This window comes from Notothenia rossii (assembly GCF_949606895.1).
Source record: "Notothenia rossii genome assembly, chromosome: 5".
Classification (NCBI taxonomy): Eukaryota; Metazoa; Chordata; class Actinopteri; order Perciformes; family Nototheniidae; genus Notothenia; species Notothenia rossii.
In genome coordinates, this window is record NC_136903.1 from 20796963 (window position 1) to 20819794 (window position 22832).

The following is a 22832-nucleotide window of genomic DNA, read 5'->3' on the forward strand; positions in this document are numbered from 1 at the left end:
TATGAGGAACTGAGTTATAGTCTTGAATATAGCCAGGCTGTGTCCTGCTTCACCATCCTCTCCATGACCCGCCCATTCGCCGCCGCTGCCTGAGCTCAGTCAGGTGCTCGTTATCCAGCGACGTAAACTTTCCATTTGGAAAACTGATTGGATTTAGTGTCAGGACAAACACAGTTGAGGCCATGCTAAGACGGATCCTTCAAATGGTAAGAGTTTTGTTCAACAAAGTCAACCGTAACGCTTTTGTTTGGATAACTGAGTCATTTTTCGTAGGAGACACAGGCCTATCCTTGTCTATTTTCATGGTGGGCCTGCACGTTTTACAACGCAGTGTGTGATGGGTGGGCGGCTTTTGTATTTGTAGCCAACAGGAGTTCTTCAATTGGAATAAGCCCCGCCACACTGTCAGAACGAAGTTGTCATATCAAGCGCTCCTTGTGTGGGGTTGACAGAGCTAGCCTTCAAAATGCTAACTTGGTACGCTTGGTTGATGCTACTATTGACATGGTCGTAGCAAGCTATTACATGTCTATGTAATGCAGTAGCAACCTATATAGCGTATGTGTCCGTCTTACCAGGATTTGACGAGTTATAAATAACTAGCTAACATGCTTGGGCTCTGGTTAATTTTATTTTCATGGTTTCCGTTAGCTAGCTTTGTGATGGCAGTGCATCATGTCATTTCCACTCATTACATGCTAGCGCTGACGTTAGCCTCAAGCTGACCGCTACATGTAACACAATGTATCCCTTTTAAGTTATAAAGCTTGTAATAAATGTCAATGGTGACATGTTTTGTCTTAAACACAAATTACCAGCTTGTCACAGCCTTCACATGTATGAGTTACAGAGGTTAGCTACTTGGCTAGCTTTTACTTAGGACTACATTTACCACCAGGGCATTGCTAAAGCTAACTGCATCATTGTGTACACTCTGAAGACCTTGTAATGCTCTTAAGTCTGTGATATAAAGTTACATTCTAAGGAATTATGTTGCAAACGTTTAGGAAATAAAACAAGATAAGGTTTTATATTGAATTAATGTTTCGTTCTGTTACCTCATTACATAAACCTAGCAGTATTTTGTCAGTTATTCAAACCGTGTAGCTAATACCAAAGTCATTAAAATGGCTTTAGGGGCCTGTAGGAAAACATCTGATTAAAGATTTCCATTCTAATGTTTTACATCTGTCCTTCATGTGAAAAAGTTGGTGAACCTCTGACTTGGTTCATAAAATGGAGTGTCAGTTATGGGAACTGACCATAGGAACTGACACTCCTCAAAATGTAGGTCACGTTCTCAAGATAATGATGACAATATTTTTTGAATTTTTTACTGACGCTTGTCAGAGCCATCACCTTTGACCATAATTTTTTTAATCTTTTTACAGTACTGATTATGAAGATGTATGTGCTTTATGGTGTAATACGTTGACATAAATAATGTTGTGAGTCTATATTATATAATGAACCCTTAAAGTGGTTAAGACCTCATTTAGGTTGCTGTGTTGAATCAATTATTTTAAAGTGGTGAAGTCGGCCTAGTTCTGATTTTTGTGTGAGTTGGGTCAAAGATTGTTCCATGATACAAATGCTCAGCCTGCCTTCAAAGTGGTGTTTGTCTACTGTCCAATAGGCTCTTAGAAAACTCAGTTCAAAGGGCTCAAAGTCCCCCTCCCTACTCTCAAACCCAAGTATTCACCTGATTCATTCATGCAGACTATCACCAGCCACAGCAAAAACCTTTTTGTGAATGGACCACCATTGACACTTCTACTATATGTGTGGGCTTCAGGCCAGTGGAATGAGCTGATTTGATATGACCCTATTCCTTTCTACCTTCAAACTATGTGAAGAGTAGAGTAAAATAGTAATCTACAGGTAATATACACAAATATACAAAGCCAGTATATTTTAAGGTCAAATAATTGCAACGGTATATGAAACTGAGAACGTCTGTGGTTAATTACACAGTTATCTGAAAAACCCTATTACTGGTTGGTTAATTTTCTTCCAAAAACGTTATTGTCAAAGCAATATAACTTCGCAAGCATTTGCAATAAGGTTATTTGTAGAAAGCAGGGAGGTCATGTAAGGTCAAGGATACAAGAACATTACCAAGGCAGTGAATATCCTTATTGCAAGCTCAATCATAAAAAAAAAACTCTTGCTTTGTCCTGACATACAGCTAAGAGTTTAACAATAGCTAGGCCGACCAAAGGCCTGTGGACACACAGATGGGAGGCACTTTGCAAGCTTTTACTGGGCTGCTGGAAAATACCCTCATATGACATCTTGGCTAGTGTTGGCCAGAAGTTGTGGGAGACAAAATGAAAGAAGGTTCTATGGTCGGATGTGAACTAAATAGAGCATTTAGCTGTCCTAAATGTTTGGTACCAAGCCAAACCGTGCACATCACCAGACCCTTACCATCCCTAACACAAAGCATGGGGGTGGCAGAATCATGCTTTGTGGATGCTGGGAGGCAGGGCTGTGATGGTACTGGGAAATGACAAAGAAAGGTAGCTGTTGCTAAACAATAATTTATGTGTGGCATTGCCAAATAATAGTCCAGACCTTTATCCAAAACTGCTACATATCTATGCAACGTGACAGATCTTTTTCAAAGATTGACCATACATGTAGTCCAGATTCAATCCTGGAAAAAATAAAATTCCAAGGTGCTGAATACATTTTACAAACATTATACAGCAGCAGTCACCACACATTACAGTGCTGTTAATCATGTTACAACTGTCTTTAACATTCATGCCTTTTTAAAGCGAAAAATGCAACAGCATTCCAGGGTAGAGCTAATTGTTTACATAACATTTGTTGAAGGCTTAAGTCGCACCCAGCAGAGTTGTTTTTGAGATGTGTAAGCCATGACTCTGTCCGAGCCTTGCCCTCTTTTCTGAAAAGTCGGTACTTTCCCAAAATCAATTAAAGTTAAGTAGATCTAGCATTTACCAAAACATTGCAGGTGAAAAGCACAAACATCAAAAACAGGGGTGTGTAAGCTAGGGGTTTTCAATTGTGTTTCTGAGAAAAACCTCTTCCAAGATGGATAATATACCAAATACATGTATTGTATAATTGTACTATATTATATATTTTTATTTACATCATGATTACTAAATAAATCTGAAAAAAGTTTCAATGTCTAGAATATAGTTTGTCAATTTGAGAGGGCAAAGGTAATCGTAGGGAATAAAATGTAAGGTAGTTGAGTTATCTAAAAAAGATTGAGTGTGTTTTAATACATTCAGACTAATATAGTGTATTCTCTCCTCTCCAGACTCCTGGGAAGGGAGGCTCCCAGAACGCAGAGTCGGAGCCGCCCACCACAGACCTGAACCACGATCAGACGTCTGAGGTAACGCTGGACTTTCATTTATCAAAAACCTTTTTCTAAACTTTGGAAGCAGACCGAAACACATGAAGAAGTCATTGTCACATGGTTGAGTCTGATGTTGTGTTTCCGCTTTTCAGGGCTTCATCTGTCCTCAGTGCATGAAGTCTCACAACTCAGCAGAGGAGCTGTTCAAGCACTATGAGCTGTTCCATGATACCGGAGACCTGCCCTCTAACATGGCCCCAACTCGGTGAGACTTTAATGTTACATTTATTATGACAATAAGCTCAACCTCATGATGACACATCTTTTGAGTTTATGCATTTTTGTAAACAAGCCTCTCCTTCTTGTAGGGAGGACCTTACGATGCTTCGGCAGGAGGTTCAGGACCTGCATTGTTCTCTTAAGGTAAGCTGGAGTCTCTGAAACAAACAGATGTGTACATTTGATGTTAAATACATACTTTATTTTGTATCTGTGTGTTGTTGTACCTGATTAGGAGGAAAAGTGGTTTGCCGAAGAACTCAAGAAGGAGTTAGGCAAAGTCCAAGGACAACTGAAGCAAGTAATTCCTTCAAGATATTTAAGATTTATTACAATGGCTCTCTGAATATAAAACTGCTTGATAGAACATGATGGAAATGCTTACTCTTACTGTACATTTTTCTCTCTTACTCTCAATTCCACAGAATGATGGACAGATGCCGGGCTCTGAGGATTTAGGTAGGGGGACATTTTCTGTTTAAGATAACTGGAGAAAAAAAATCCCAAACATCAATCACTTATATCTGGTGCTCTTTTCTCAGCGCTTGAAAAGAAGCTGAACGAAGCAGAGACAGAAAAGTTCAACATCAAGCAGATGAAAGACCTGTTTGAGCAGAAGGCTGCGCAGCTGGCCACAGAGATAGTAGGTTAGTGTGGCGCCAGAAAACTGAAAGGCCTGTGTCTCCGAATCTGCATCATCCAACAACACTGAAGAACTCTTTCACTAACCCACTGTTATATCTGCTCAATCCATCCATTGTGTTTCTTGTGAAGTAGTTTATTCAACATTTAGTTTTACAGAGTCGATGCAGGGTTTTGCATTTTCTGCTGATATGTTTTTTCCTCACATGAGTTAACAAGTGAGGTATTTGTGTTATTTTAAATATGGTAGTATTAACTACTAAAAATGGTTTGTTCTGACAGACTTGAAGTCCCGCTATGATGAGGAGAAGAGTCTGAGGGAGGCTGCTGACCAGAGACTGGGCCGACTGACCGAACAGCTTCAGAAGGAGAAGCAGGAGAACGAGAGACTCCAAACAGAACTGGTACAGAACACACTTCGTCAGTGTTGTGCTCCGGAGAGAAAGAAAGACATTGAATTGACACCATGAAATCGGTTTGGCTTTCAGATGTGTGCTGAAGGAATCAAAGCAGATCTAAGTCCGACAAAACTTTAGTTCAGTTATTGCAAGGATAGCCATAAGTAGGTCTGAAAAATGTAAGATGTATCTAACTGCGCTTATTTTGACTATTGTAATTACACTATGATTTGCGATATTGGGAAGAAGTGATTATTCTAATTTCTTTATGAAAAACAAAGGCAAATGGTCATTGTGTGGTTTTTATAACAGTCATACAAAATACTTTTTAGAAAATAATCTGTTACATGTTACAATTATTCTTTGTTCCCTGGTGATATAGACCCAAAGTGATGGCGGAAAGTAATGTACCTGTACTCTAAAGAAGAGTTGTCTAGTTTCACTTTTTCTTTGTCATCTGTCTTTATATTCTTATTTTACTACTCTCAGTGGTTCAGAGAGGCTTCATACTAATATACGTTATAGATCGTCAAGGAGACGTCCATATAGATTTGCATTGTTCAGCTATTACTAAGGATCTCGTTCTGATTTATATTAATACCAAAAGCCTGATGTGTCCACACTGTCTTCCACTCAGTTCTCCCAGCTTTAATCTGGTCCTCTGCTCTGCCCCCTAGCTGCAGCGGCCGGGATTGGAGGACGTGGAGGTGCTGCAGAAGGAGCTGGTGCACGTCCAGACCCTGATGGGCAGTTCCACCCGTGAGAGGGAGGAGGAGTCTGAGCGCCTCAAGACCCAGTACCAGCAGCTGCAGGCTAACCACACTACCTCTGAGGTGAGGGGACAAAACACACAACGTCTTGAGATGTACTTCTGCTCAATCTCACTTAAACTTTTTACCTGATGTGTTGCAGAATAACCTCCCGTTGAACCCTAAATTGAACAGTCGCATAAACGTGCACATTAATTCCCACAGTTTGCTTGATAATCTACAGGATTGTATTGTGAATGTAAAGTATAATTTAGTATTTCTAATTTGATCCCCTTTCCACTTAATCTAATTTCTTAAGCCGACCAACTGCACTTGAAAAAGAAGCTCTGAAATAATCTTTAAAATAGTTTCCAACATACTGTAGGGAAAACACATATATTTCTTATTCTTACTCAGTAATTCATGGTGAATAATTTAGCCTTACTTCTTGCATTTTTTATCCCAGAAGAATGAGAACATGTATAGAGAGCTTCAGGCCCGACCCTCTCCTTCTGCACATCTCTGCAAATGTTCTCATAGATAGTTTTGTGCAACCACATTCCTAAAATATTTGAAATGCATCTGTTTTTTCATTATGAGACAATCGTGGTTAATCATTAATGGTTGAGTTCCACAGTATAAAAGTATTGGAGCTGATCGCAGTCAGCTGTTATTCTCAAGGTTGGCCAGAGACAAGTCAACTTTGAATTGAAAACATAAGGCTAATGCACCACCTTCCCCAGCAACAGTACATGAAGCCAACCATCTTTCCTACAAAATGGTCAGCTTAATACTTTCATTGCATGATAAACTCTCATCCGAGGAGCATCGCACTCTTTGTTACAGATTGGCCATTTGCAGTTCATGGATGCATCATGACTGACCTCTTGTATGTCTCTCTCTCCCTCCCTTTGTCCTCCTCTCATACTGTATCCCTCCAAAACACTCACTATTTCTTCAAGAGTCTTAAACTGGAGGTAAAATATTTGAAAAAACATTTCAATTTGGCCCTTCACTTACTTCTACATCTTTTTCAGTTCCTTTAAACTCAAAAAAAAAGTGAACAGATTTTCTTTTGACCCATGTGTAACTTTTCCATGCCTTCGTTGGGTTTTTGTGCGACTGAATTCTCGCTGTAACTTATCCATGTTAAGTTCTTCGTTCATGTCATTCCCTCACAGTGGTGCTTCAGTTATCTGAATGTGCAGTCTATTGTTTGCCGACTGTAACATACAGTATGTTTCTATTGTGTTGCAGATGACCATATCCCAACTAAAAGCAGAGCTGGAGAAGGGTCCCCAGGAAGCAGCTGTCTACACACAGCAGATCCACCAGCTGCAGAGCAATCTGAACAATCTGCAGCAGCAGAGCCAGGTACCACACAAACAAACAATTATAATACGCCTGTAGCACTCCTTTGAACACATTTTACCTGGAACTTCCAGTTGGACTTAGCGATGGTCTGATTAGAATTAGATTGCAAAAGGTTACTGGAACCACACAAATAAAAACATGTGGCCAATACTCCATAATTCATAAGCCATTTATGACAAGTGATGACACTTTGGACAGAAATTGCTGTAAAATGTAACTTGAGTGGTTAGTGGAGGCACAGCATTGCTAGGAAGTAATTCTAGTCATAGTCATGTGACCGTTTTGTCTCTCAGCAGATTACTGCAGGTACATTAGGCTTATTCCGGTTTGTTATATCTACGATTTGAAGGGATGATTGATGGGATTATGAGGGATTATTAATCAGAGCGATTCATTTACTGATCTGCACCCTGCTGTACATTTGGAGAGGTTTTCGGTGGAGCAGCCTGGAAACCCAAATGTGAACAGTGGATTTCAAATCCTAAAAAATAATTTAAACATGTTGCCGTCTCTTGTTTTTTATATTATTAAAATTTTCCTACAAAATACAACACTATTATATAAAAAACAAACAAAGTGATTTTGTTAGAAAACTAGAAATATGATAAATAACATGTTTTGGCTCTTTATAAATGTTTTATTTACGTAACAATCACGGCATTGCTTGTAAAAAAAGTTAGAACGTTAGTTTATTTCAAATGTTCCATCAGACTCATGATGATGTTACTCATGCACCCCCACCCCCCCCACCCTCTTGCGGCCCCTGTTGTCCATTAACCCTGATTGGATAACATGGAAATAGAAACAGCTCCATTATCCAGCATATGACTGTGAAGGATTTACTTGTACTTCAGTGATGTTAATCAGCCTTCCCAGCTGCCCCTCTCTAGCACAGAGCACGCCTTCTCTGTTTCTGTGAACCCACGTCTGTTGCTCGGCATCAGCTTCTATCACAATGCTCTGCTGTCACCAGCCTCATTAGGCAACTCAGACATGTTGATACTAAACCACGCGCAGCTCTATAATTAAACCAGCAGGGGGGGAAGTCCGCTGTCACTTGGGGTGAAACACAATCACAGGTACCGGCACTGATCCAATGAGCCGGGGACTGGAGGCAGCGGGTTCCTGCCGGAGATGAAATCCTCCCACAGCTGGCATGTCACAGAGGTTTCTGGGTAAAAGGGGGATTACAGAACTGGATATCCAGTGTGTTGCCCCCTCCCAACGCTTCTCCTCGCAACAGGAGACCCTGAGACTTGAAACAGATACCAAACACGTGAGAAAAGTGATGGAGCAGACGGTGAGAGGATCAGGACTAAGAACAGACAGGTGAAAGACCAACAGGGGTTTCATTGGTCTGCATTAGAGAGACACAATGAAAGAGCGGGTAGAACAGAGAGGAAGGAAAGAACAGGAAGTGTCTGTAGAGGGTTGTTTAGGTGTGCCAGTTGCTGTGGTGGCCTGCAGAGGTTTATTGGACGTCCGAAGTCCAGGTGTCCTGTCACACTCCCTGGTTAGCAACACACTCCACTATTAACACCATTTTGTTCTTTATCACCCTGTTTCCAAGTTTACTGCCTGAGCTTACAGCAGGGCCGGTGCTATTCACACGCTACGTTATTCCCAGTCCTGTGTTGTAAACCTTTCCCCTAGAAATGCCATACCTCACTTTACAATAGACCGCCGACTGTTCTTTTCCATAGCTTACATTGCATGAATCATTTGTGACTCGTTGCATCCCCTATCATGCCAACTGTATTTTAATAGACAAGTCGTTACAGCGGCTTTTTGAAAGACCTCACTTTTCAAACACTGTCAATCTTTATCCTGAGAACCTGCTACCTTCAAAAACTAAGATTTCACTCACTTTTGATTTCTATTGTTACTTATGGCTTTTATTCCTACTTAGGAACATATTTCACTCCCATTACTTCCTAAAGTTCTGAACATCTGCCTCATGTTGTCCTCTCCTGTTTTTACAGAGCCTGTCTGAGAAGCTTCAACGTAAGGAGAAAGAGAACAAGGACCTGGAGGAGCGATTTGGAGCTGAGAAGGCTGCCAAGAAGGGTGCTCAAGGCAGCCTGAGAGAGAGGGAGCTGGAGGTTCAGGAGCTCCAGGCCCGGGCCACGGGGGCTGAAGCCTCCCTGCAGAAGGCCCAGGCGCAGCTGGGAGAGAGGGCTGAGGAGGTGGCAAAGCTGAAGAGTGAGATCACCGAGCTGGAGGTGAAGCACGCAGAGCTGAAGGTGGAGAGGAAACAGTTGGAGCAGCAAAGGGAGGAAAAAGACAGCCAAGGTGCTCAGCAGCAGACTGAGATCAGCCAGGTGAGCAGGGCGGACCCTCACACACAGTACATGCAGGAGAAGAAGAACTCTACTGTCATAACTGTTCAGAAAACACCAAGCATTTAGGCACACGTGTTATTTAGTAATGTGTTAAAACAAAGTAAAAAATGATTCCAGACATCCTCCTTGTGTTTCCTACATCTGCTGTTACTGTTTCCATCTTTATTCGTCCATCTTCCTCATCTCCCCTCTCCCTGCGCTCTCTCTTAGCTGCACGCCAAACTGCTGGAGGCGGAGAGGCAGCTGGGCGAGGTGCAAGGTCGTCTGAAGGAACAGAGGCAGCTGTCTGGGGAGAAACTAAAAGACCGCGAGCAGCAAGCCGCCGATCTGCAGCTCAAACTGTCCCGGGCAGAAGAACAGGTAGGCCTTACTGATCACTACAGGAAACTGACATACTGACAGAACATCTGGACATAAATGTTTTCAATGTTCGAGTGTGTGTCTTAAGGTATGCTGTAGGATCTGCATGTGTAGTTACTGACTGATAGTAATGAGACAGGATGATGCACACATTAAAGTAATAATCCTTTGAAGTGAATAGGTTTGTGCTAATCAATGCGCTTCTTTGTTTCACACCTGTAGTTGAAGGAGAGTGCCAGTAAGAATACAGACATGCAGCACCAGCTGGAGAAAGCTAAGCAGCAGCACACAGAGCTGCAGGCGCTGCAGCAAAACACCAACGGCAAACTGCGCGAGGCACAGGTTCTGTTCACAGGAAAACCCCTCACATATTATTATCAGAGGGCATAAACATCACCAGGTCGCACTAAACACTATTCTCATACAGACATCAACAACACTTTTGTTCCTAATACAAACCTCCCACAAGACACAAATTAAACATTTCTACCAGACTCTCCTAATGTAATCGTTCTCTTATGCTGACTTGCCTTAATGCTGCAGAACGACCTGGAGCAGGTCCTGCGTCAGATCGGAGACAAGGACCAGAAGATCCAGAATCTGGAGGCTCTGCTGCAGAAGAGTAAGGACATTGTGACCCAGCTGGAGACCGAGAGGGAGGACCTGTGTGCCAAGATCCAGGCCGGAGAGGGAGAGACGGCTGTGCTCAACCAGCTGAAAGAGAAAAACCACGCACTACAAGAACAGGTATATGTAGTGTCACTCTGAAACCTGTAGATCTTCTATTAGCATCATATAGAAAGGCCAGTGTTATTGAACAGTAACCACAGGGGAATGTTGTTTTGCTTTTCTAAAACTGTTCTTTATATGTGGGTCTTAAAGGTCACACAGTTGACAGACAAGCTGAAGAACCAATCAGAGAGCAACAAGCAAGCCCAGGATAACCTCCATAAGCAGGTCCAGGAGCAGAAGACCCTGCTGCGCTGCGCCCAGGACCGAGCCCTCACCCTGGAGACCTCCGTCACCGAACTCACCGCCCACCTGGCTGACAGCAAGGAGAAGGTAGCCCAGCTGGATGCTCAGGTAAACCCCTTCAGAAGCACGCCTGAGCAATATGGATTCAACTACATACAGTGGTGTCTCTGTCTTTGACTTTACTCAAAGAATCTGTATGTTGTCAAACTGATTTTGAAAAGAGAATAACATTGTTTGTGCGCCTATCTTTCTTCAGCTGAAGGCAAAGACAGAGATGCTGCTGTCTACAGAGGCAGCCAAAGCTGCACAGAAAGCTAACCTGGAAAACAGCCTGGAGACGGCCCAGCATGCACTGCAGGACAAGCAGCAGGTTAGCACCTCCTTTGTGCCACTTTATGTCGGCTTTGAGCATATTTATTAATGCCTTACCTCACCTCACTCTTCCTTCTCGTATCCTGCACCCTCTCCCCTGTCGTGTGAAGGAGCTGAATAAAGTTCAGAAGAAGGTGGAGGAGCAAGCCCAAAAGCTTAAGGAGAGACAGGAGCAGGGCTCACAGCTGGACTCCAGTCTGAAGGAATGCAAAGACAAACTCCTGGCCTCAGAACAGCGTATAGAGCAGCTGGAGGGACTCAATAAGGTCTGTGATGATTCTTTATTGAGAGTACAGGATGTTAGACGGACATGTTGAGGCCTTAACTGTCCTCTCTCTGGTGTCCTCAGTCTACATACATTTCGGTTTTCAAAACTAACTTGGTGTTTTGATCCAAACACAGAAATTGGAGTCTCAGGTTGGGGAGGTGCAGGCCTCACGTGAACAGGTGCAGCAAGAAGTGCAGAAGCTGCTTAAGGAGGGGTCAGAGGTCAAACGGAAAGCAAAGGAGCTGCAGCGCTCACTGGAGACGGAGAAAGCAGGGTGAGATCAAATCTACTGGTGCATAGTAGGGCTGTACCCGAATATTCGTTCGTTGGAGTACTCTTCAGGTTTCAATCTAGTTTTTTTTTTTATTCGTTTTTATCTTATTTATTGAAATCTCCAATATCAACGTAAGAGCTTGTGCCTCTTCGGGGGGTGCTAACACTTAACCATAAACGTTATCGTTTACTTTCTTCGTCTTTATATGTAGATATTACTTTTTCTTCACTAATCTCTGTCACATTGTTTCCATAACAACAACAACTTCCTGTCAACTGCGCTAACTCTCCTTCAAAATAAAAGCATGTCCATACAAAATAGAAAGCCAAGCCAAATTACACTTAAGACATATACAACTGCAACGAAAGTAACAAACACAATGCGATATCCTTTTCAATTTCAAAGAACACAAATTGGGTTACATTAACAAATATCTATAAAACAACAATACTGTAGAATAACAAAAAGAATGCCGTGAATAAACCGAAATACACGTGTCGAAGCGGTTCGCTGCTGATTACTACACCCCCCCCATGCAATGTGTGTAAATCAATTAGTTACTAACTCCCTTTGATTGTATTCAGTGCCGGTACAACCTCATGCTATTATTCACTTTTTCGTGATGAGTTCTAACAAAAAGACCTGTCTTTCCATTGTTTAGGGCTGCAACACTACAGGAGGAGTGTAAGAAAAATGCAGCTGCTTTGGGCGACGTTCAGCAGCAGCTGGAGCGCAGTGAGCAGGACAAAGCTGCTCTGCAGGTGAACCTGGACAAGCTGACCCAGGAGGGGAAGACTCAGCATGCAGATCTGGACAGGAGAGCTCAGAGCCTGACTGCAGACCTACAGAAGGCCCAGCAGGAGAAAGAGGCTCAGAAGAAGGAGCTTTCCTCAACACAGGAGAGCCAAGGAAAGGCTAAAAAAGCTCTGAAAGAGAGTCAGAGTCAACTGGACATGGAGAGGAAGAACCACAAGTCAGCCATGGAGGAGAGGGTAGGTTCAGAAAGAGCCTGTTTGGAGTAACACACTGCCAGCTTATTACCAGGACATTCACAACATGAATCTGTCTTAATCCCCAGGAGAAGGCCAATGAGAAGGCCAGACAGGAGCTTCTTAAGAGTAACGATGCCATCACCAAGGCAATGAAAGAATCTAAAGAGCAGTTGGAGCAGTCAGGAGAGGTAAGCGTCTGATAAAACGTTGCATCAAGTCTCATTGTTTTCGTTTTTTCTTTGAACCTGTCATGTGTCGACTACATTTCCAGGCAGAGAAAAAGTTGAAAGTGCAGCTGAGCACGTTGGAGCAGCAGCGCTCAAAGGCTCAGGGGACACTGACGGAGAAAGAGAAGGAGTTAGAGAAGCTGCGGGCTCAACTGAAGACAGCCCAGGGGTCCTTTGAGGAGGAGAGGAAGAAAATGAAGGCCCAAGTTGCAGAGTTACAAGAAAGTAATGTCAAGAAGGCAAGTAGAATTTAAAAAATACAGACATACTGTACTTATTTAACCACACAGCTGCACTTCCTGTACCTTGAGAGCAGAGATAAACACCGCATTGCCACAGGGTTCACTTGTTTATTTGACCCTTACCTCCAGGCAGAGGATGAGAGTACGTTGAGGGCGCAGGTGTCAGCGCTCGGCCAGGAGCTGGGCTCTGAGAGAGGTCGGACTACAGATCTGCAGAAGGGTTTGGAGCAAAACAAGGAGAGCCTCACTACGCTTCAGTCTGACTTCTACGGCAAGGAGTCGGAGGTGTCGGCCCTGCGCCAGGACATGAGGGTGGGTACTGCAGGAAGGAAGGAGGGGGGGGTACACACTGATCAGGCTCAACCCTTTGAACCCCCAAACCGTGATTTGCTCCCGTCACGTTTTACTCACTGTAGCCTCCTTTTTCACTGCAGTGTATAAATCAGACGCCCCATATGAAAACAGCACAATGATGAAATGAAGTAGGGAGGGTTCAATAAGGTCTTTGGTGTATAGTAACAGTTATAAGGCCATCATTAATACAGGGTGTCCGCGGGGTCTTAAAAAGTATTAAAAGTTGATAAATCAATTTAGCGAAAATTAAGGCTTTTAAAAAGTATTAAAAAGTATTAAACGGCATTTTCCAAGGTATTAAGAAGTCCCACAGCAACGACAACATGAAACACCCTTTAATTTACTGAAACGACATGTCGGGAAACCCCCTCAAGGCGGCCCCCATAGCGCGCCGTAAAATGCTGCTTCTTATTTTAAGTTTCGTTGCCTTGCTCCGCTCTGTGGGGGGGGGGGGGGGGCCCAAGGTGGGTAGACCAGCATACGCAACGCTCTGGGGGTCCAACAGCTCCGTGTGTAAGCCCTATATGATCATTTTCTGATTACGATGAAATAGCCCGCCTCCCTCTCCCAACGTCTCCTGATGCTGCTGGGCTGTCAGAAGAGGGGGAGGAAAAGAGAGGCAGGCACCGTTTATTAAATATTATTATACAGAGAACAGAGTCATCATCAATTTGTTTTAAAGCTCAATAAATAACAAAGAAGACCTCTGACCGGCACTTTTCTAATTTTGTACGGAAGATTTAAACTTTAACAGACATGTTGACCGGCGGAATTTTTTTTTTAACGGAAACTGCCGCACGGTCCCCTCGTTCCTTGGAAGAGGCGGAGAGGTGGGTGTTTTTCATCTGCTGGTGGACTACCTGAGAGATATACAGCAGGAGAACACGTCGTCCACCGCGGAGAATAAACAGAAGGGCAGCCATGGCAACCATGCTCCGGGGTCTTCTTCGCTGCTTTTGGTGTATGTTGTGGCAGCAGCAGCGCCACTTACAGGCCTGGCATATGTATTACAGCGTTTCCAGCATTTCCAGCGGTCTAGTGTGAACGGACACATTAATGAATCAAATGCGTGTGAACGGAAGACTTTTTTGCGTTTGCGTATTCGTTTTACCGTATGCGTCCTCGTGGGGCCGGGGTCTAAGCCAAACTATATCCGGTCCCAGAGATCTGCTATTTTAAAGTAAAGTCAACACATATAGACCCTAACTATAGTCTATATTAAGAACGAGAAAAGTCTTAACATATATATCGTTTTTTGTAAACATATGACAAATGTGTGAGGGTGATGACGTCAGAGCATCGTCCTATGTGCCAGGGCTTAGCCCCGGACAGCCCCAGCCCAATTTAACCCCTGGGTATTTGTGAGGGAGCTCCTATGGCATTACCCCGCTGAAGCTCACCAAAGTTTAATATAATTCATAGTTCAAAGTTTTGTCAATTGTTTCGTTTATTGGTCAAATACTCGTTTCTAATGGTTTCTGAGGAGTTTTACTGGAATGAAAGAGCACAGAGTACTGAAGCAACAAAGCAGCATACTGCATTAAACCTGACCTTCACAGAGAGGTTGAAGTTCATGTGGAGAGGAGGCTTCAGTAGTCTGTCTGCACTCTGTTTAGTTGTGCTATCTTACAATCAATATAGTAAATGTGAGGTAAAGTGTGTCACCAATGTAACCGATTAGAACTCAAAGTTGCGATGAGGTCTTAAAATGTATGGAAAGGGTCTTAAAAAAGGTCTTAAAAGGTATTACATTTGACCCCAGGATTTCTGCATATACCCTGTAATAGAAGAAGTATACAATATTAAAACTATAAATACAAGTTGAACAATTTTCATAGTTTATTTTACACAAATAATGAAGACAAATTTAAGCTACATACGCAAACATTTTGCACGTGCTGATAAGCGTTTGCAAAATAAGGTCTCTACATTCTATACATATTGAACTATTGACATTTGTACAGCCTCTCCCGTACTCTCTTGTCGGCTTGTTATGAACCGCCTGCAGTTATTGGACGCTTCACATAGTTTTCATCACATGACTTTTGGTCTCAGCCGAGTCAGTCATGGCTTACCAGTTGTTTCTTAAAGGGGACGGTCCTATCATGCAAAATGCACTTTTGTAGGTCTTTTATACTTGAATATGTGTCCCCGGTGTGTCAGGGAACTCACCAAGTGTCAGAAAACACAACCCTCTATCTTTTCCTCCATACCCAAATCTCTAAAAACGGGGCTGCAACGGATCTGATACAGACTGATCCAGATTTGAAATATCTCTGACGTCAGAAACGAGGAGCTCCGCCTATATGGGCAACTCTCCACCTATCAGGAGGAGACAGCCACGGCCATTGCCGTTCGAAAGCGCTGGAGACGCTGTAGTACATATGCCAGGCCTGTAGGTGGCGCTGTAGTCTGCCACAAAAGCAGCGAAGAAGACTTCTCATAGAATCAGCCCTTGCAAAAACAAGGCTTGAAAAGAGCAAATAGAGTGAAATGAGGCATGATCTGTTTGGTATTTTGAAAAAAAAGTCTTTGCAGACATGTTTTATATAGGTATGGCCCTACAATATATTATTCAAATATAGCATGATAGGTCCACTTTAAGGTATCTGTTTAAGGTATCCATATTTTAGGCTTTTATTCGTCTTTTCAAAACTGATGCATTTGTGACATGATTCGTTCAAGGACATTGTGAAATTTGAAAATGGACAATAATTCCTGTTTTCACAGCGTCTGGTTATGGTAAATTACGTATTTTATTAGTTGATTTAAGAGAAAGACAACATGCCTTTCTAACCCACCAGTCGGTTGTGGGGTTCAAGTTGTTAAGTAGAAATGTTGAATTAAGAAGCTGTTACTGTGGGTTGAACTTTGAACCAATCACAGATGGATTAAAGTAAGTATATGGATGCATGTTGATGATTCAGAACCATGTCCCTGCTGCTTCCTCTCCCCGCAGGCGTCGGAGGAGAAGCTGAGCGTGGCTCAGGAAGAGCTGGCTGCTAACCGGACCCATCAGAGCGGTTTAGAGACTCAGATCCAGGATCTGCAGACGGGCCGGGGCTCGCTGGAGAAGGAGCTGGCTCAACGGGACCAGAAGCTCCAACAGCAAGAACAAACCCTGAGCGAGCTTCAGCAGCAACAGGTCAGACCAACCGTTTCCCTCATATAGACATCAACTCTTATATTACTTACTGATTCAGTTTATATGTTCTAAATGTTGATTACTCCCCTATAGAGTCATGTAAAGGAGGAACTGGAGAAGGAGAGAAGCAAAGCAGAGGAGCTGAACAAAGCCAAGAGTGTCCTGGAGAAGAATAACACCAGACTGAGTTCGGAATTAAAAGCTCTCGCCGAGAAGAACGAGAAGGTCGGTCAACTTCTATCTTTCTTTTGATTTAGATGCTAGAGAGAGGCTAGAATATTCCTCAGATAAGCTTTAATAGTACAATGTATCTCTCTTACCGGCTGACGTGCCCTGCTTCCCACGCTTGCTCTTATGCAAACAGCTTTAACCAGGAATACTGCAGGTCATCTGGGACACATTCCTTAAAGTCATAACTGTGCTTCACTCAACTATTTGACGTGAGCATCGGATTATTCCGGTCTTCAAAGACGTCTTTAAGATTGATCCGAAGCTGTTGTCAGAGCAATAACTTCCTGAGCCTAAAGCCTTTTAAAGTTTAAGCCCATGCGTGAAAAGAGACGCTATAAGGGCCTTTAACATCATCCAAACATTGTGCATGAAGCCTGATGCTCTGCTGCATTCAGGAGCTGGTAGAGCTGCGGGAAGCCAAACAGCTGTTGATCCAGCAGAAACTGGAGCTGCAGGGTCGGGTGGAGGCCGCACAGAAGACCCTGGTGAATGAGCAGAAAGAGCACAAGACCAGCCGGGACAGCAGGAGCCAGAGAGAGGAGCAGCTCCTCGCACAAACCAAGGGGGCCCAGGAGCAGTTGGTAGGCTCTAAACCCCATCATTAAAATGTCATTCACTTCCTCTCCTGATCCATTTCTTGACTCGATCAATGCTTCCTCCCGCAGTCGGCGGAGAAGCGAGCCAGACAGGAGCAGGTGAAGCGCGGGGAGGAGGCGGAGGCTAAGATGGGGGTGCAGGTGACCGCTCTGAACGAGAACGTGGCCACGCTGAAGAGAGAGTGGCAGGGCAGCCAGCGCAGGGTGGGGGAGTTGGAGAAGCAGACGGACGAGCTGAGAGGAGAGATCGCCGTGCTGGAGGCCACGGTGCAGAACAACCAGGATGAGAGGAGGGCGCTGCTGGAGAGGTGAGGGGAATACATGAGACATCGTTTACAGACGTTTGGGATGTTCTTGATTGGCATTAAAACTCACTCAAATATGTGGAGTTATATCAGCAGGATGAAGGAATGTCTTTCATCTCTGTTTGGAAGCACTTCTGTCTGTTCCGCAGAGCTGGTGACATGAATCAGCTTCTTGCAGATTCAACTGAAGAGATGCATTGCAGGGGTAGACATTAAGGGTTCTGGCCCTCCAATGCAATTTTATTATCACTGGCCCCACCATTGTAACCACTGGCCCCGAGCATTCGTCCCAAAAAATCAACTAATAATGAAGAAAATGAACCCATTTGTTGCAATAGCGAGCACTGCATTGGTAATCTATGTTCAGAGTATTTCTGTAAAGCTGCTTTTTATGTGGAACATCCAGATTATTGAAACCATTTGCACTCAGAGCCGGCCGCAAAAGTCACCAGGATTTTCTACGTTGGCATTTTTCAAGAATAAGCTTTTCTAAAGTATCACATGGCTTTAATACAGGAACTTGAATGATTGTATTTCGCCATCAAGGTCCTAATGAGATATAAGATCTCTTCTTCAGGTGAGTGCAGGTCAAACCAGCAGCATGAGCCGTTTCACATTTAAAAAGAAAATGGCAATGACCTGAGCCAGGATTTTGTAAAATGTCAACACCTTCAGAGCAGTTTGTAAAGTACCCGTTAAGAAGGAAGTACTACTAAGGTCATAGTATTTAGCATGTAATTCCGTGCCCAGGGTGCATATAAAGATCAAGCAGTGTTGCCAAACTCTTAGTCGACTTGGGGACTTTTTAAAATAACCCCATTAGTAGATCTAGTGCTGTAGTTGCTGCGATGAAAGGATAACAGGCTGGAGATATAATACAATGGGTAGTTGGATTGTGTCATGGCACTTAATAGCTTGTGTATTTGTTGTGACATTTGAGTGTGTGATCCTACATTTGTTGGGAAGAGGTTTAATACAAATAGAAAAGAGCTTTGCACAGTTTTCTCTCAAATGGAAAGCATTATTTTAAAAGAAAAAAACCATCGCCTTTTTCTATTAATTATAAATATGCACATTTTAAAGTTAACTTTTCAACAAGCTATAGACTGATGTCAAGCTTTGATGACCTCCTCATATCCTCATAAGTCAGCGAGAGAAGTTTCACTCTAATTGATGGTCTCTTAATTTCCTTGTGCGTAACAAATGATGATTAAAATGATCCTGTGAAGTTCATTATAAATGAGGCCTATTTTAGGCTGTTGCTCACAGCACACTCATAAAGGGGAGAAAATAACACTTTGATTAACCGAGCAAGAAGAGATCCGTTAGGACAGACTATCAGAACAGAGGCAGGCAACATATTGAATGTGAGTCAGCAGGATTAAATCACTATAGTATGTGTTCTTGAAGAAACAACTGCTGTGATATTCTGGATTGTTAGCAGCACTACAATACATAAAAAGGTTTACACGCAAAAACATGAGTCTATATTTGACTGAGTGTATTGTACCTGGTGAACCGGTTCAATGTGATAAGTCAAATAGAGTGTGTGTGTGTGGTAAATATAAATCACCACCAAGACACATAGTTAGTCTCCTGTGTATCTAAAGTATTCTGTAACAAGCATCTGTGCAGCCTGCCGAGATGTGGATGAGCCACTCGTTAGATCTTTAATAAGAACACACACATCATCAGTGCTCTGTGGCTGTGTTTCAGGTGTGTGAAGGGGGAAGGCGAGATAGAGAAGCTGCAGGCCAAGGTGGTGGAGCTGAGGAGGAAAGTGGACGACACGACGGCCGCCATGCAGGAGCTGGGCAGAGAGAACCAGTCGCTACAGGTCAGTCAGAAAGCCCTCCTCCTGTTGGAACACTGAAGAGACGATTATGTAACCCCCTGCATCTGGTGCTTTCTTAGATCAAACAGTCCCAAAGTCTGACCAGGAAGTGGGCTGAGGACCAAGAGGTGCAGAACTGCATGTCCTGTGGGAAGGGCTTCAGTGTGACTGTCAGGAAGGTGAGGAGGAAGCTATCTGTATGAGTGACGCTAACATGCGAAAGGACAAACATTAAACTTCTTGCATGTGATCATGACTTGAAACAGGGGAAATGGCGATCATATAAATAATATCATTTCAGTTTCTTTAGTTGTTACAATCTGTTCGATATACATCCTATGATTCCATCATTTTGAAACTTGTTTTTTAGCTTTAATTGCCAACTTGTAACAACTCCCTCTCCTTCTCCCCTGAATCTCCAGCACCACTGCAGACATTGTGGGAACATTTTCTGCAACGAGTGTTCAGCGAAGAACGCCCTCACGCCGTCCTCTAAAAAGCCAGTCCGGGTCTGTGAGACGTGCTTTGAGGATCTCCAATGATGATTCGCCTCTCCCCCCTTTCCCCCCCCCAAACCCCCTTACCCTCCCCCTCTTACTTCAGCGGGCAGAAGAAGGCGTCTCTGTCATATTTAATGTGCACTATTGAAGACAGACCCTGGGCAGAGACTCCCACCAGTGTGTGACGTCTGGCTCTGGTGGGATGGGGAAACAACTGAGGAGACCCCAGAGCTGTGTGACTGGGGTTGGGTTGTGGGGGGGGGGGTAGGTTGGGATTGTCTGTATCTGTTTTTGTGCCTTTGCTACTCCTGTGGACTGCCAGAACGCGGAGACACTGAGAGCTTAACACCGCCCATCTCTTTAAGTTCGCATTCACATCTCCGCGGCTTTTTGGAATTATTAGAAAGTGCAGGGGGTCGCTGTGTTTGTCGTAGGGTGATTGACATCTGCCGTCAGGAGGCGGGACACTGAGGGAAGTGAAATGTTGTAGAGGAAGTGTTGAAAGTCACTGCTAGCCTACAAAGGTAAATGCAGGAAACTGAAAGGCGGCTTTGTCAAGAAAATAACATCTGTAAATACCAAATATGACATATTTTAGTATAACTGCATCGCACCGATCACTAAGAAATGCAAAATTGGATGTTTTTTTTTTAAGAAAGGTAAACTCAAGTTATCGGTACTAAATCATTTCTATTTGGGATTTTTTTCTTTTACGTGTCAATACAAAAGTGTGATATTTTATTGTTTTTTGAGGAACCTCATTTAAATGACCTCTAGGAAATCTTTGTTCTTGCGTTAACAGAATAACATGCTCAGTCAGTTGGCCCCCACAACTCGTCCAAAAGTTGCTCATTTAATGTTTTCATTTAATGTTTCATGGACAGGATTTCATGAAAATATCAAATGTAAGATGTTAAATGTCAAAATACACATTCTATTTTGCAAATTCACTTTGTTATAGAGCACTGGTCCCCTTTTTAATAACATTGTGCTGTACAGTATAACGCATTCAATCATAATCTTTGGTATTATGAATGTTCAATTGTAAAAACTAAAACTGCTCTTCAGAAAAAAAAGGAATGAGTTGATTTATGCACCAGCGATTTCTCTGTACAGGACTTTTGACGTTGAATCAGTTACTGCATGTTCCCTTTGTTCGGCAGCGCGTGTGTGTTGTTTATTATCATTGATGTATTCAGCCGAATTCATGACCAAAGAATGTCTGCAGCAGGAAAACAGCGGAGATGAAAACCCTGAACTCGTTTCATGTCAGTATTTTTCTAAGCGTCTCTTAAGAAGCTTTGAGTTTTAAATGACGGGGTCCTACAATGTTATCTGGAAACAGCATGGATGACGACCTGAGAGGCTTTTTATGCGCAGCCACATTTCTCTTTGCGTGTTCATTTCTGCTTTCTGCAGACAGTTAAAGCAGTCACTAAAGATGCCTGCATGTACATTTTAGCTGTGTGTGTGTGTGTGTGTGTGTGTGTGTGTGTGTGTGTGTGTGTGTGTGTGTGTGTGTGTGTGTGTGTGTGTGTGTGTGTGTGTGTGTGTGTGTGTGTGTGTGTGTGTGTGTGTGTGTGTGTGTGTGTGTGTGTGTGTGTGTGTGTGTGTGTGTGTGTGTGTGTGTGTGTGTGTGTGTGTGTGTGTGGCGGGCGTGTTGCTGTAGTAACAGTGTGTTTTAGTTAACGCCTGCTGTGTGTGTGTGCGCGCTGCTGAGTTGCACTGTATGAACGTTGGCTGCTCAGAATCTCAGTATCTCTCATTCTGGGATGTCCGTGCTGCCTTCAGGTGCAGCGTTTTCCGTCGGTTCTCTGTCAAACCTATGTGCAGCTGAGGACACTGTAAAAGTAAATTCCAGATTTTGTATAATTTATAATTGTTGACAGATATTGGTAAGATCTTTTGTGCAATTGTCTAAAGACTGGAGCGGGCGAAAACACTGTAAGCCAGGCGACAATGGAGGCATTTTGCAACAAGCAGCTTGTCTCAGACTTAAGAAAATTAGCTATTTTTGCTAAGAAAAAAGACGTCCATCTCAGTTGCAAGCTCTCATGAACACCTGTCTCTTGTGTTGCATTGGTTTTTGTTATGTCTACCTCAGATCGGCACAGGAAAAGCACTATTTCTAAATCTTAGTGGTCACAAACATCACGTCATTGCCTGCATTTGATTAAAGATGTTTGATTTATCCGTCAAGCTGTACAGTCCTTTAGAGAGATGATTTGCACCTTATTGTATTCTGGGATCGTCCGTATGAGAACCCAGCCTCAAACGTAGGACCACCGACTTTATACAGGCTTCAGCATTTCTAGCCCTGATGTACTAAACCGCTCATTAATGCTAAGGCTGTCATAATTATCTGTGTACATGTTTGTAATGAAAGAGAAAAAGGAATATATATATATATATAACACTTGTGGATGTAGAACATGACAACAGTGAAAATGTTGGTGGATTCATCAGTGTCTTACTTTTTCTTTTTACATAAAGGCACCACAGTGTTGACACACTGACTTGTGGCTTGGTCTTGCTGTCAGTTTGCATGCATGGTGACTTCACTGGCTTGTGGCTCACATTTCCTCTGTGTTTAGAGTCATCATAAGTGATGGTTGTGAAGGTGTGCCTTAGGCCACGTCTCGTATGTCACTGCACACGGTTAGCGGTGACACGCACCATGTATTACACAGTCTGAAGGGATGAGAGGAATAATGTCATTTATGTTCACACGCACCAGTTGATTTTCTAATTCATCGTCATGACAAACATAAATAAAACCTAAAGTATGTTTCTATTTTCTCGTGTTGTTTTCATTCAAAGACATTACTTTAATACTCATGATAAAAAAAGTATTTAATTATCAATATTTGTAAGCAAATATATTTGTAAGTTTGTTTATGTCCAATGGTGGACTTTAAAGCACTTCTGTTAAATGCTACCCTACTCAGCATGTAGCATATAATCAAAGGTAAAAGAAAAAAATTGAAGTGTTTTTCATTTGTGAAGGTGATGTGTTCTTAAAAAGGAAAAACA

At 42.9% G+C, this 22832-nt stretch overlaps 1 protein-coding gene across 2 annotated transcripts; it reads left to right on the plus strand.

Moving 5' to 3' along the window:
- Positions 1 to 49: 49 nt before the first annotated feature.
- eea1 (early endosome antigen 1) lies at positions 50 to 22593 on the plus strand. 2 transcript variants are annotated; one of them, XM_079684720.1, is made up of 29 exons: positions 50 to 206; positions 3299 to 3376; positions 3493 to 3605; positions 3709 to 3763; positions 3855 to 3920; positions 4045 to 4078; positions 4162 to 4266; positions 4544 to 4665; positions 5337 to 5492; positions 6666 to 6782; positions 8765 to 9103; positions 9335 to 9484; positions 9707 to 9826; positions 10028 to 10231; positions 10367 to 10567; positions 10716 to 10829; positions 10942 to 11097; positions 11234 to 11373; positions 12035 to 12365; positions 12452 to 12553; positions 12637 to 12835; positions 12968 to 13146; positions 16148 to 16333; positions 16427 to 16558; positions 16960 to 17145; positions 17230 to 17468; positions 19182 to 19302; positions 19380 to 19478; positions 19722 to 22593. In XM_079684720.1, the coding sequence occupies exons 1-29, from the start codon at positions 183 to 185 to the stop codon at positions 19839 to 19841; spliced, it is 4188 nt and encodes a 1395-aa protein (XP_079540846.1). In that variant the 5' UTR covers positions 50 to 182; the 3' UTR covers positions 19842 to 22593. The 2 variants fall into 2 exon arrangements, with proteins under 2 accessions (XP_079540846.1, XP_079540845.1); XM_079684719.1 differs by lacking the exons at positions 50 to 206; positions 3299 to 3376; positions 3493 to 3605 and having other exon boundaries at positions 3708 to 3763; positions 3855 to 3916.
- The last annotated feature ends 239 nt before the right edge of the window (positions 22594 to 22832 follow it).

Bases quoted from the DNA above. Each gene is read 5' to 3' on its own strand.
- eea1 (XM_079684720.1), top strand. From the start codon at position 183: ATGCTAAGACGGATCCTTCAAATG. The intron at 4,666-5,336 runs GTACAGAACACA...TCTGCCCCCTAG, and splicing joins AGAGACTCCAAACAGAACTG to CTGCAGCGGCCGGGATTGGA. The intron at 10,568-10,715 runs GTAAACCCCTTC...ATCTTTCTTCAG, and splicing joins TAGCCCAGCTGGATGCTCAG to CTGAAGGCAAAGACAGAGAT.